This window comes from Marmota flaviventris, chromosome 10 (genome assembly GCF_047511675.1).
Source record: "Marmota flaviventris isolate mMarFla1 chromosome 10, mMarFla1.hap1, whole genome shotgun sequence".
In the NCBI taxonomy this organism is placed as follows: domain Eukaryota; kingdom Metazoa; phylum Chordata; class Mammalia; order Rodentia; family Sciuridae; genus Marmota; species Marmota flaviventris.
Window position 1 is genome coordinate 85,435,881 of NC_092507.1, and position 14,708 is coordinate 85,450,588.

At 33.6% G+C, this 14,708-nt stretch overlaps 1 protein-coding gene across 2 annotated transcripts in view; it reads left to right on the forward strand.

Moving 5' to 3' along the window:
• Positions 1 to 10,613, forward strand: part of Agl (amylo-alpha-1,6-glucosidase and 4-alpha-glucanotransferase) — a 67,861-nt gene extending 57,248 nt beyond the window's left edge. For both annotated transcript variants that reach the window (XM_071618086.1, XM_071618087.1), the window contains 3 exons: positions 1,122 to 1,209; positions 1,312 to 1,445; positions 7,498 to 10,613. In XM_071618086.1, coding sequence (XP_071474187.1) covers positions 1,122 to 1,209; positions 1,312 to 1,445; positions 7,498 to 7,615 — 340 coding nt within the window. In that variant the 3' untranslated portion in view covers positions 7,616 to 10,613. The remainder of the gene's footprint in view (positions 1 to 1,121; positions 1,210 to 1,311; positions 1,446 to 7,497) is intronic.
• Positions 10,614 to 14,708: the final 4,095 nt, after the last annotated feature.

Sequence of the window (14,708 nt, forward strand, 5' to 3'; positions counted from 1 at the left end):
TACTAATAGCTATTTCTACATTTCTAAAAAAAAGTATATGCTGCTGTTTTATGATATTTTAAGTATTAGCTATTATTCACATATAGTGATGACAGGTGAGGATTTAATTCTGTTCTCAATATTAGTTTATCTCCATCCTTTCTTTGTAATTATACTACTCTTTTTACTTATATCCATAAATGATTTCATTTTTATTTTACAGTTGTGGGTTTTTGCCATCATGTATTTCTTGTCCTTTCCAACATTTTTTTCTTCAGTTTCTAATAACCCTTCTGTTTTTCCTTTATGATTTTTCTATAAAACTTGATAGTTGTTATCAACTTGCTTTGTGTATGAATTGATGACAGAACCTCACCTTTGTAGAATTTTCCTACTTTACTATGTACTCATTTCCATCACGAGATGCAAAATTTTATATGTTTTTTCTTAACTACATTCTGAGACTCTCATATTTTCAGAGTAGTTAAGAAGCACTGATCAAAACTAAAACACAAAGTTTATTTTTGTGGCCACATCTATCTTACTTTAAAAAAAACTTTGTATTTAAATTAAATCGAGTATACATAGTCCTTGTATTATCTGTTGCAATAATTTTGTAATATTGTTTGCTGCATAAATATGTTCTACATACTATCAGAATGTATGTTGAATTGCTATTTGTAGTCTGATGATATGCCAAATATGATTTTAAAATAACTTCATGGAGAAGTTTCAAAAACAACCTTTATAATCTATAACCAGTAAAACCTTATCTATAATACTTAGTAATTCAATTTATTATATGGCCATTTCAATTATTATTCATATATTAGAGACCTTTTGAAATACTTGACTTTAAACCAGTGGTTAGTGTCAAGCTAACTCCTGGAAGGCAAGATACCTGAATATTTAATATTTTTTATATTAGTCGGTATTTGTTAATCATTTCTGAACACATCGCTAAAGTCCTCTGGACTCATTATATTCTTATTTAAGGTTAAATTATGTTTTAATGCTGAGCTTATTCTATGAATTGGAAGATAACATGATTATTTCTCTTAACATTGCTATTGAAATGTTTTTAATACTTTCTGTGATATCTGAGCTTCTTTTATTTAACTTAAGTTCCAATCATTTTGCAGTGATATGGTTTACTGTGGAATATATGACAATGCCTTAGACAATGACAACTACAATGTTGCTAGAGGTTTCAATTATCACCAAGGACCTGTAAGAATTTAATTTTTCTCTGAGTTTTCAGTTATTTTTCAAATAGTTGTAGATATTCACAGTTCTTTTTCTTTCCTTTACTTTTAAATTATCTTTTTTCAGGAATGGCTATGGCCTGTTGGATATTTTCTTCGTGCAAAGTTATATTTTTCCAAATTGATGGGTCCGGAGTGTAGTGCAAAGACAATGTTTTTGGTTAAAAACGTTCTTTCTCGACATTATGTTCATCTTGAGAGGTAAGTTGTCATGGGCATGTAATGTCTATAACTGGTGTGTCCTCAGTTCATTAGATATTAGGTAAACTAGGTTTCCTTAGGATTCATTTCTCTGTGCTCTAGGTATCCCAATTAAGCTTGAAACCTTTCTTCTTTAACATGGCATCGTGGAAATTTTACCTTCCCTTCATTACTTTAGGTAGTAAGTTACTTAAAGCTAACGATTTGATATTGTATGATTTGAACATATGGAATAGTCTTTGATTTTCAAAATTTAGCTCGTATTTTTAGAATGTGGTTAGCAAAGAATAAATACAAAAAACAAAAATATTTGAATCAGGCCTTTTGAACTAGTTGATATATATATATATATATATATATATATATATATATATATATATATATACATATACATACATACATACATATATATAACAATTTTCAAAAATGTTCCAATTATAGTTAAAATATTGGAATTTGCCTTTTGACTGTTATTTCAAAAACAGTTTCTCACCTCCTCTGTCCTAATTATTAGCAGATTAACAGTGTCAGAGTTACATATTTTTCTAAAATGGTACAAATTTCATCAAGTCTATCTTAATTTCTCAAATTCTAGATTATGCCTTCATTTTATTGCTCAGACTAATTATGCATAATTGGCATAAATTGTATCACCTCTCTTTCAAGAACATAAGGGACTTCAAACTATCATGGCAAATATTGCATGACAATTGGTTTTCATTAGCTTAAATATACTCACAGAAAGCCCAACTCTGTCATTGCCCTGTACTGTTTCTGGGGGTTTTGCATTTATTTTCTCTTTGTTCCCTTTTATCTGTTAAAAGTAAGACTATCTGGCATGCATGGGGTCATTCTACTTTTACCTGTCATCTCATCACTTCAGACCTGTTATGAGACCTTGTTCCAGTAATTAATTATCTTCTCTTGGTATTCCACTGTATCTTTCCTACTGAAGCTACAGAGATATCTGTCAGCCCATTCTAAAACAAAATCCCTTCATATAGTTATTAACTCAAACCTGGTCCTGTCTCTCTTACCAGCCCATGTCCCCTTCAGGAGTAACCTCTTTTTTCTTTCTCCATTTTGACCACCCACTTAGTCTATTACCACCTTCATCTGGCTTTCGCCCTCACCACTCTGGAAAAGCCACTCAACAAGATCTCTCCTAGTTTCCAGACCCCATGACTTCCCTTCAGTTCTCTACTTTGAGCTGGCTATTGCTTTCCTTTTTTCATGAAAAACCTTATGGTACTATTAGTATTAGGTTTCCCTTGTTAACATGGTAGAACTAATGGTAATAACAACAAATGATATTCATTGATCACTTAACCATGTTGTAGGCATTATTCTAAATGTATGTATGTAAAATGACTCATTTAATGCAAACAACTATGTAAAATTGCTACTATTACCATCATCATCATCTCCACCACCACCACATATTACTGTTATCCACTTGTCCACTTACTCACTGTGTGACCATGAAGAAGTTGTTTAACTTCTCTAAAGCTTGGTTTTCTCATCTGTATAGAGTGAGATGGGATCTTTGGAGGTTGGATTGTTTCAAGGACTGGTATATTAACATATGTTACATAGACAAGATAATAAGACAGATATGAGCTATCATTAATTATCTTCATTTTATAAGTTAAGAAGGTGAAGTAACTTGGACAAAGTCAAACAGCAAGTAATCTACTTTAGCTTTTACTAAGATCCAGGCAGTCAGATCCTCCAGGCTGTGCTCTTAACTACACTATTAACTCTGTTTACTCTTTCTCTGGCTTTTATTTCCAGCACCTAAATATGCTCATTCTCTAAAAATCCAAGGGATTTTGTTTCTTTGCTTATTTCTTGTTAGTGTTTTTGCTTTGCAATACTGATTTCTGAACTCAGGGCCACACACATGTCTGGCAAGCACTCTACCTGTAAACTACATCCCCTGCCCAGGCAGGCTTTGAACTTGTGATTTTCCTACCATAGCATCCTAAGTAGCTTGGGATACAGATGTGTACCCTGGTTGCCTCTTGTCCTTTCTAATACAGGTGTTTAGTGATATGCATTTCCCCTTAAGTATCAGTTTATCATATTCCACAAATTCTGATATGTTGTATACTTATTTTCATTTATTGAAGTACTTCCTTTTCTTAAATTTTTTTATTTGTTCTTTTTAGTTTTACTTAACAGTAGAATGTATTTTGACATATTATACATACATGGATTATAACTTCCCATTCTTGTAGTTGTGTATGATGTGGAGTTACACTGGTTGTGTATTCATATATGAACATAGAAAAGGAATGTCTTCTGTCTTTCCACCCTCCTTGCCTTGCCTTCATTCCCCTTTGTCTAATCCAATGACTTTCTATTCCCCCACTCCTTATTGTGTGTTAGCTTATCAGAGAGAACATTTGACCTTTGATTTTTTGGGATTCATTTATTTCACTTAGCATGATAAGTCTCTAGCTCAATCCATTTAACAGACAAATGCCATAATTTCATTCTTCTTTATGGTGAGTAATATTCCATGTGTATATATACCTCATTTTCTTTATCTGTTCATCTGTTGAAGGGCACCTGGGTTAGTTCCATAGCTTCACTATTGTGAATTGAGCTGCTGTAAACATTGAGGTGGCTATATCACTGTAGTATGCTGTTTTTCAGATCCTTTGGGTATATACAGAGGAGTGGGATAACTGGGTCCAATCGTGGTTTTATTCTAAGTTTGGTTGAAGTACTTTCTGTTTTCTCCTTTGATTTCATCTTTCACTCATGGGTTATTTAGAAATTCATTATTTAGTTTTCAAATGTTTATGAATTTTCCAGAGCTATTTCTATTATTGTTTTTAAAATTGCGTCTATTGTAGTCAAGGAATATACTCTGTGTGACTCAAATCCTTATAAACTTATTAGTAGTTATGATTCAGAATTTTCTGTCTAGGTAATTCATCTGTTTTCAGTTGCAAAGAATATATATTCTGGGGTTGGGGATGTGGCTCAAGGGGTAGCACGCTCACCTGGCATGCGTGCGGCCCGGGTTCGATCCTCAGCACCACATACAAACAAAGATGTTGTGTCTGCTGAAAACTAAAAAATAAATATTAAAAAAAATTCTCTCTCTCTCTCTTGAAAAAAAAAAAGAATATATATTCTGCGATACTTAGGTGGCGTGTTCTAGAAATGTCAGTTGGTTCAAGTTGGTTGATGTTCAAATTCCTTAAGGGATTTTCATCTCCTTGTTCTATGAATTGCTGACAAAGGAATATTGCAATCTCCTGCTGTACTTGTTTCTGTGTGCTGTTGTATATGTTTTTGCTCCAGGTGTTTTGAAACACTATTATTAAGTATATAAACATTTATGAAATCACCTTCCTTATCACTGATACTTCTCTGCTCCAAGGTCTACTTTCTTTAATATTAATATAGCACTCCAGATTTCTTTTATTTGTTACCAACATATATTTTTCCATCCTTATATTTTCAAACTATCTGTGCCTTCTCTGGCTCTGACATCCCCTGAACAGATGTCCTGAGACATAAATGCCCTTCCCATATTGTCTTACACTCCACACTAGGCAACCTCTACATGAAAGTGCCTTCCTTACATCACTTGAATTCAGATTACTCTCAACCACCCCCACACCTGTTGTGACTCCACCTCCTTCCTTATACCTCTTGAGCGCTGACATCTTGCTTTGAAGTACTTGTAATCTGTCTTAGTCAGCTTTCTCACTGCTGTGACCAAAAAGACCTGACAAGAACAGCAGAGAGGAGGAAAAGTTTATTTGCAGGCTCACTGTTTCAGAGGTCTTAGTCCACAGAGAGCTGGCTCTATTCCTTGGGGCTCAGCTCCATTCCTTAGGGCTTGAGGTGAGGCTGAATATCAGGGCAAAAGGGTGTGGTGGAGAAAAACAGTTCAAGACATCACAGCAGGAAGCAGAGAAAGAGCTCTACTCCTCAAGGACAAAATATATATCCCAAAGTCACATTCCCAGTGACCAACCTCCTCCAGGTACACCCTTCCTGCCTACAGTTACCAGTTAGTCCCTGTCAGGAGATTAATTCACTGTTTGGGTTAAGGCTGTCATAACCCAACCATTTCACCTCTGAATCTTACATTTTCTCACATGAGCTTTTGGAGAACACCTAATCTAAACCATAACACTATCCTTTCCTTCTTTTCTCCTCCTCTCTCTTATTGTAGATCCCCCCTTTGTTCTGCCTGCCTAATGAATTTAGGGATGATTTTTTCAGGAAAGGAGACTTCTTTATACTAGTGTGGGTATTTTCCATGTACTAGTGTCCACATTTAATTGTGAGCAGCATAGTTTTATAATCTTATAATTTTAGTAATTTTATAACCTTGTTTTGTTTCATAATATCAGTAGGACTTTGTTATGGCCACGGCTGCCATAACAAAGCGCCACAAACTGAGTGACTTCACAGAAGCTGTTAAACAACAAGATATTGTGTCAATTTCTGCAGCCAATAATCTGAAATCAAGGCATGGGCAGGGCCATTCTCTCTCTGAAGTCATTAGGTCTGTGACAGCAAACCTTCAGTCTTCACTGGACATTCCTTTTGTGTGCATGTTGGTGTCCAAATTTCTCCTGTATAAGGATGCCAGTCATATTGGATTAGGGTCCACCTTACCCCAGTATAACCTCATCTTAACTAATCATATCTGCTGAAAACTAATCATGAATGTGGGCGATATAGTTCAACCACTTACAGATTACCCAACTATCCAACTTCAGAGATTTGGCATTTCGCTCTGAAGTAACTTTAATACTTGGAGACATTTAAATAATTTTTCTATATTTTACATTTCTATTTGATAGATTTTTTTAAGGAATATAATACCAGGCTAGGGTCGTAGCTCAGTGGTAGAGTGCTTGTCTAGCACATGTGAGGCACTGGGTTCATTCCTAAGCACTACATAAAAATAAATAAAGGTATATGTTCATGTACATATACCTTTATTAAAAAATGAATATAATACCTAGCTTCTTTGATAATACCTATCAAAAATAACTCATATTCATCTTATGGAATATTTTCCTATTTAATTATGAAATATTTCCTATATACAGAAGAATATTTGTAACACAGCTGAGTTCCAATGAAAAATAAGGAAATTAATATATTCTCACAACCCCACTTAAGAAAGAAACATTATGGGCTGGGGTTGTGGATTAGCTGTAAAGTGCTGACTTAGCATGGCGAGGCCCTGGGTTCAAAGCACCACATAAAAAAACAAATAGATGTTGTCTATCTACAACTAAAAAAAAATTAAAAAAACAAATATTACAAATTTCTGTATTTTTATTTTTTTGAAATTTGCTTCATATTTAAGGATGTATTTTGAAACTAAGAATAAATTAGATACAATAATAGTTCTGTGTTCTAGAACACATTTTTTAAGCTTTATTAATGCCTCTTAATTCTGTATTAGTAAGGAGTAATTCTAGCTCGTGTATCATAGGGTTACGGTGAGCATTAAATGAGGTAATGTATATAAATTACTAAAAATTGTAACATAAGTGTATACTATATAAATTTGTTATTTAGTAAAATGAAAATGGTCAGTTTTTCTCAGTGACAATTCCTAGTGTTTATTATTTTATTTAGTTTTACAGTTATATCAAGATCACACATGGGGATGTACCTCAAAAGTAGAGTGCTTGCCTAGCATGTATGAGGCCATGGAGTCAATTCCCAGCACCACACACACAAAAATCACACATACTATCTACATAATTACAACTTGAGTCTTATAATTTATTCTACAATAATGAAATTAAGCCTCAAAGAATATTCCTATATTGCCTGGAATGGTGAGGGTTTACTATATTTCTAATAGATAAAAGGATCCTTTGTATTTGAAAGTTATAAATCCTAAGGATGGAATAGGAAAAGGACATCTTTAGGATATTCTGGTTTATTTTGTTACAAGTGATTGTTTCTGTACTAAAAGGCAAAAAACACGAAGTATTAACTATATTGTTAAAATGTGTTAGATTATGTCTGATAAAAAATCCTTTCTATTTTTCAGATCCCCTTGGAAAGGACTTCCAGAACTGACCAATGAGAATGGCCAGTATTGTCCTTTCAGCTGTGAGACACAAGCCTGGTCAATTGCTGTTATTCTTGAAACACTTTATGATTTATAGTTGGTTCAGATATATTTAATAAATATACAACTTCATTATGCAATGCAAGATCATAATGCAAATGCCTATGTATACAAATTCAAGTTTTTAAAAAAATCTTTCATATAATATTGATGCCCAATTAGGTAAGATTATAAAAGCATTGATTTATCTTTTTCTTTTTAATGTATGAAGATAGCTTTCAGTTTGAATAAGAGAAAAATATGATTACCAACAGAATTTTCTTTTGAGTTCATTAAGTATTCCTTGAAATCCAGAGTTAGGAAAAGAAAACTTATATAATCTTAATTTTCTACAAAAGTGAAAATGGAAAAGTATCTTTAAATTGTGGTATATATTCAGGAACAATACATACTGAACAGGCTGTGGATAATTAACATTCTCACCATGTACTATGACTTTTCTTTTTTTTTTTTTGGTACTGGGGATTGAACTAAAGGGGCACTCAACGACTGAGCCAGCCCTATGTTTTGTATTTTATTTAGAGACAGGGTTTCCTGGAGTTGCTTAGCACCTCTCTTTTGCTGAAGCTGGCTTTGAACTTGCAATCCTCCTGCCTCAGCATCCCGAGCTGCTGGGATTACAGGCATGCACAACTGCACTCGGCCTATGACTGCCTTCTTAATACCTTATTCAATATATATTTCAGAAGTGCTTCATAAATGTAGAATTATCAACATTTCTACCATATATGTTCATAAATGAAGCACAGATGTTCAAACTGTGATATTATTTTTTCACTGATGTATCAATATGTTTTCAAATGTTATGAATGTCAATAGTTTATTAAAGACAACTGACTTGTGCTAATGATGCATAGACTGGGAAAAAAGCAGAACATTAAGAAATTGATTTCATTAAAAACAGTTTTGTAAAATTAGCCTCAAGTTCCAGTTTCCTGTTATATGAGATGACTTACATTTTCAAAATAGAAATTGTTGGACATATTTATGAGAACTTTCAAGAAGAAAAGAATGTTATATTAATTTTTAAAACTTGATAGCTCTCTCTAGTTTCTGTGCAAAAGTCTTTTGACAGAGCATAATAAATACTGGTTTCTGTTAATGAAAGCCTACATTGACAAGTTCAGTATTCAGAACAATCTTTTTTTTTTTTTTTTTTTTTTTGGTACTGGGGAATCAAACCCAGGACCTCATACATACTAGGCAAGCACTCTACCACTGAGCCACATTCCCAGGCTGACAACAATCTTAATATAATAAAAGTATAGATACAAATTCAATAGTTGTCTTGAATCCAATAAAATAATTTGAAACATATTTTGTTTTAAGATACCTTAAACTTGAAAATGACATAAAAGTGAAAAGGTTTTTAACATTTATAAGAATTTACATTTTTGAATAGTACTTATTTCCTAGATGGAATTTTTTTGTACTATTTTTTTCTCAAGAGTAAATTAATTATATCATTATGCTTTTGTTTGGGAGAAAGTAGTTGTAAAAATCCTTTCATTACTATTTAATATTATTCAGGGATATGTATGTTTATATATAAAATAATGATACAGTAGAACTTTTCTCAAGAGATCATATACCTAACAACCTAAGAAATGAAAATAAAGATAGGCATTCAAGGCACAACTTCTAGTACCAAAATCTATAAATGCATCAAATGTCAAATGCCCATGTTGAAAGGCTCATGCAGTTTACTGCAGGATTACCTACCCACCCTTCTGCAAAGCTGACCCTGCTTTAGAAATAGTTTTCACTAGCTTAGTTTTCTGGTACCTAACCTAGAGCAGATTAAGTCCTACAAATTCAAGGAAGCTTGTGATAGTAATCTGACCACTATTTATAAACAAGAATTTCCAGATTTTCCTTTTTTCTTCATTCCCTCCCTTACTCAGTATATAACCTCCTCTAAACTTTGGAGGTAAATGGAATGACCTTAGCCAGGCCTAGAAACCCATACCGGTTATCCCAGCAACTCAGGAGTCTGAGGCAGGAGGATCACAAGTTCAAGTCCAGCCTAGACAACTTAGTGAGACCCTGTCTCAAAATAAAAAATGAAAAGGACTAGAGATGTAGCTTAGTGATAGAGCACCACTGGGTTCAATCCCCAGTACTGGGGGTGGGGGAGAATGACCTTCCTTGAGGGAACTATTAGTTCATCCAAGGTTTATGTAGCTATGTGCTCTACCCTAACAATACAGGAAATAAGAAAGGTAACAGAAAACCTGCATATGTAACTAAAGCAAGAACTGACAGCTGGCAGTAAAATGTGACTAAATAAATAACAAGTTGATGGTTTTTAAAAAATAGATATGCTAGTTTATCTACTGTAGGGGAAATACCCATCTTGGTAAATCTTTTGGATATTGCATTCTTAATTAGGAGTATTAATGAAAGAACATTGTCATATTATGCATGGTCTGCTTTATAGTTTAAAAAGGCATGTTGTGAGCTAGGGATGTAGCTCACTAGTAGAGTGCTTGCTTAGAATTTGCAAGGCCCCTTGGTTAGATCCCCTGCATATCTCTCTCTCTCTCTCTCTCTCTGTCACACACACACACACACACACACACACACACACACACACACATTGGGGAAAAGACAAAGAAGAAGAAGGCATGTTCTGCATTATTCCATCCATGGTAGTTAAAGTAACACTTTTAGACTTTAGAAGGATAAATGCCATTTGACTGAAGAACATTTATGTAGAATGCTTCATTCCTGTGCAACACTGGAGAAGCTGTTATTATATTACATTTTGACAATGGTCTGTGCCTTGGTTTTTTGTTAATCCAAATCAATCTGAACCCTTCAAAATGAGAATGAAACTTGCCACTTTTACCAGTGTGCTGTGATATTTTAGTAACTTTTCAAAGGTAATTAAGGAAACATGAAACTTATCATATGTATCAATATTGTAATATGAATTGTAATCCATTCTGATATCAGTCTTATGCTGCTGTATCTACTGGGCAACTATCATTTATATCTCTGTGTGCCAAGAAAATAAAATGTTTTCTAAAGGACTGTGTTTTGATTTCCTTACATCATTTTCCAATTAACTTGACATTTATTAAGTACTTACTTATTTGGGTGCTTACCTTTTTGATAGGATGTGTGGGGACAGAGAAAGAAGAATTTTAAGACATTTGATAATTTAATTAGTCATGTCAAAATTTGGAGCAAATTAAACTCTTGATGTATAAATAGATCTATTAGCATCTATGCACTCCTCTTGTATGTCTTCAATACCATGAACTTTTTATTTTCCTTTCAACTTATTAAATGCAAATACTACATGCCAAATAGACATACATACATAGTTTCTACTGAAGTAACCAATAAAGATTTTGTCACTTTTATATTATTTTACTGAATAATATATATGTGTGTATATGTATAACCTAAATTGATATATTTAACTTTTGCCTTAAGTAGTATTGCTTCATTTTTTTAATGTAGATGTATACCTTTATCTTCAGATAAAAGGTCTTTTTTTTTTTTTTTTTTTTTTTAATTTTTTATTGTTGGCTGTTCAAAACATTACATAGTTCTTGATATATCATATTTCACAATTTGATTCAAGTGGGTTATGAGCTCCCATTTTTACCCCATATACAGATTGCAGAATCACATCAGTTACACATCCATTGATTTACATATTGCCATACTAGTGTCTGTTGTATTCTGCTGTCTTTCCTATCCTCTACTATCCCCCCTCCCCTCCCCTCCCCTCCCCTCCCCTCCCCTCTTCTCTCTCTGCCCCCTTTACTGACATTCGTTTGTCCCCCTTGTATTATTAACCTAAAAATCTAAACCTGTAACTGTCAAATGGTTTTGGTTAACTTATCAAACTTGCTAACTTTACTTATTTAAATCCTCAATGTGTTGATATAAAGAACTCAAGGAATTTGCTTAGTGGTTTATTGTTTTTGTTTTTTCTATTTGTATGGGCCTTGAATTATAAAATTATAAAGCAGTATTGAAATCTTGTCATTTCGGCTGCAACTTTTTTTTTTTTTTTTTTTTTTTTTTTTTTAGAGAGAGAGAGAGAGGGAATTTCAGTATTTATTTTTTATTTTTCGGCGGACACAACATCTTTGTTTGTATGTGGTGCTGAGGATCGAACTCAGGCCACACGCATGCTAGTTGAGCGCACTACTGCTTAAGTCACATCCCCACCAGCCCCAACTTTTTTCCTAATATTTGTTTTCTTAATATATTTGGTTTTGTTATTTTGGCTAGGAGAATTTTTTGTTTAACTCACAAAGGCTTTTAAGTTTTCTTTAATCAAATCTTTAATTTTTACTTATCTCTTCTCTCCATTCAAATTTTAATCAGACACATAATTTAATAAACATTCCTATTTTCCTTTGGGCTTATGGGTTTTTAACAGTTATATCTGATGAGGTAAAAATCACTTAGGTTTTTTAAAAATTGTTGCACTCTAAATTCAAGTTGAATATGTTTATGGTAATGCCTTTTTTCAGTCATTGAATTTTTTTTAATAGTAGGACCTACATTTAGGGATTATTGTTGAAGTTATCTGCCTACACATTCACTTAACTACTGTAGTTTTTGTTTTAATATTTATTAGTTTTTTTCTTATCTCCTTACTTTCTAACCAATTCCCTACTCTTCATTTTTCAGAATTTTCTTATATATTCCCAACTTGGCATTCTTATGTATTTTTCAAATCCAAAAACTATTAGTCTTTTTCACTAAGTACATTTAATAAGAACTAACATAATTACAATATTTAATTTTATGTAAGAACATAGAATGTTTGGGATTTTTTTGTTTGGTCTAGTCTTTTGTTTGTTTGCTTTTGCTTGCTGCAATTCTTCCTAATTTTTATGTTTCGGTTGTTCAAAGCTATTTTAGCTCAACTGATAGCCTATTAGTCAAAATAAGAAATTCAAATACAAGGCTGAAAAGGTACATGTGAAAGTATGTATGAGAATACGTGTATAGACACACACACACATACACACACATATAAATACATATATATGTGTGTGTGTGTGTGTATATATATATATATATATATATATATATATATATGTTTTGAACTAGGGAAAGTTTTAATGTGAGTCATATGAATACACTTATTAAATTTGGTGATTAATGTATATATAGGAATATATAATAATATATATGCAAATATACCATTGATAATTGTTATGACAAAATACACATAATATTTATATTATAATATACGCTTTTATGTAAAATGAAGTTTAGGTTTAGGATAAATTGTATCTAGGAATATATAATGATGTATATACCTTTGGTATATACATTGGTAATTGAACATAGAACTCAAATATACTGAATATTCATATGATTATATATGCTGACGTGTATAATTAGGTTTAGGTATAGTGGTAAGATTTAGTACTAAAGTTTGGGTTGAGTTAAGGTAGAGGGTTGGGGAATGAATCTGTATATTGAGAAACATCAATATTCATAAGAATGTATGCTTGAAAATATGTATCAAATCTTATATAAACATGTTTTGAAATAGGAAATTGTTTTATGTGATGCTTATGAATACACTGCAAAAATCCACTGTATGGGAGTCTTCTCATACTCTCTGAGATGTTGTATTCCGTCTAGGTAAGACCTTGTGGAGAAACTGCCTCCATCTAGGTAAGACCTTATGGAGAAGCTGCCTGTCTGCTTTCTTGGTTTCATGCTACAGAGCAGCCAGAAACAGGACCACCTCTATTCTGCCATCTTGGATCTGCCCAAATAATTTTATTAGGGAGAACTGAGAAGACCCTTCTAAACAGATGGTGATAATAGAAGGATTATGCACCTGTTAAATCTCTAAGGACCTATACATTGAGAATGTGTAGCACATCTGACCCCTTTAGTTACAATAATAGATAGCCCCTACAATCTTGCTTAGAAGAAGATAACACCCTCCAGATGTCAATAGAGTATATATGTAGGTATGGGTGCCCCATGGACAACAGGGAATTCACAGACTTTCAAAATCATGTAAAGTTCCCCTAACATAGAATGTGTTATGCAGTTACTTAACTCCCCATCTCATGGTATCCCCAAACCTGGAGGTTCTATTTATTGATCCCTGTGAATAGACACCAATAACTTTTTTGTTCTTTCCATGTCTGGAGCCTCTAGAGCATGTTATCTCTAGGGATGTCAACTACACTTAACAATATAGAGCTAATATTAATAGTTTGCCTCTTTGACGCCCCACCCCCCCAACCCCTGTACTCAAGAGGATGGCTTCAGGAAACATTTTTGTCTCAGCACTTGCCATCTAAGCATCCTAGACATACACAGGAAAGTTGACATCTCCTTCAGATAGCTGATGTCTGTCTGTGTGCCTGGTCACTAGATGGTTTCACTGACAGGTGGGGATATCAAAATGGATGTTCTCAAAGTGCTTAGAAGAGGGAGAACTGGGATCAGTACTGGATTCTCTTTCTCTTTCAGTTACCCACCCAGGAAGCCTGTCCCCATGGACTCTTGAATGGAGAGGTGAGCCCCAACATGCCAGAGGTGCAAGCCTCACATGCACACATGGAGTCAAGAGCCCAAAGGAAAATTTGTCTTGGAATACAACTGGATCTACACTTTGATGGTGACAGCAAAGTCAGCCTGAGCCTTTCCTGCACCAACTAGAGCTTTATGATCAATACTTGCCCTTCTGCAAAATAATGGATGCTCTTCCAAGGTAGGGAAAGAAAGGGGAAGAGGAAGCCCGAATCCAAGTGTTGGTTGTCAGGGTGTTGAGGCCTCTCCATGTTCTCTTAGGGTCAGACTGAAATCCGAGATTCTCCAATATGATGAGGTGAGCAGGATTGGGATTAGTATCAGAACTGCCCTCAGGTCCTGGACTGTCCTTGGCCATGTGGATTTTGTAAGTATTTACATCTCAATTCCCTTATTTCAGAGACCTGATGAATAATATCTACATTTATACATGTGTGGTATCATTAATTAAATAATTTTTTAGTGATAATTCAGTAAACAAATTGTCCAATTAAAGCATTCACTATGTAATATCAAGTCGTTAGGTCTTTCTGACAATATAAAACAAAATGATGTCTAGGAATTTTTTTCATCTGATACAGAACATTTTTTCA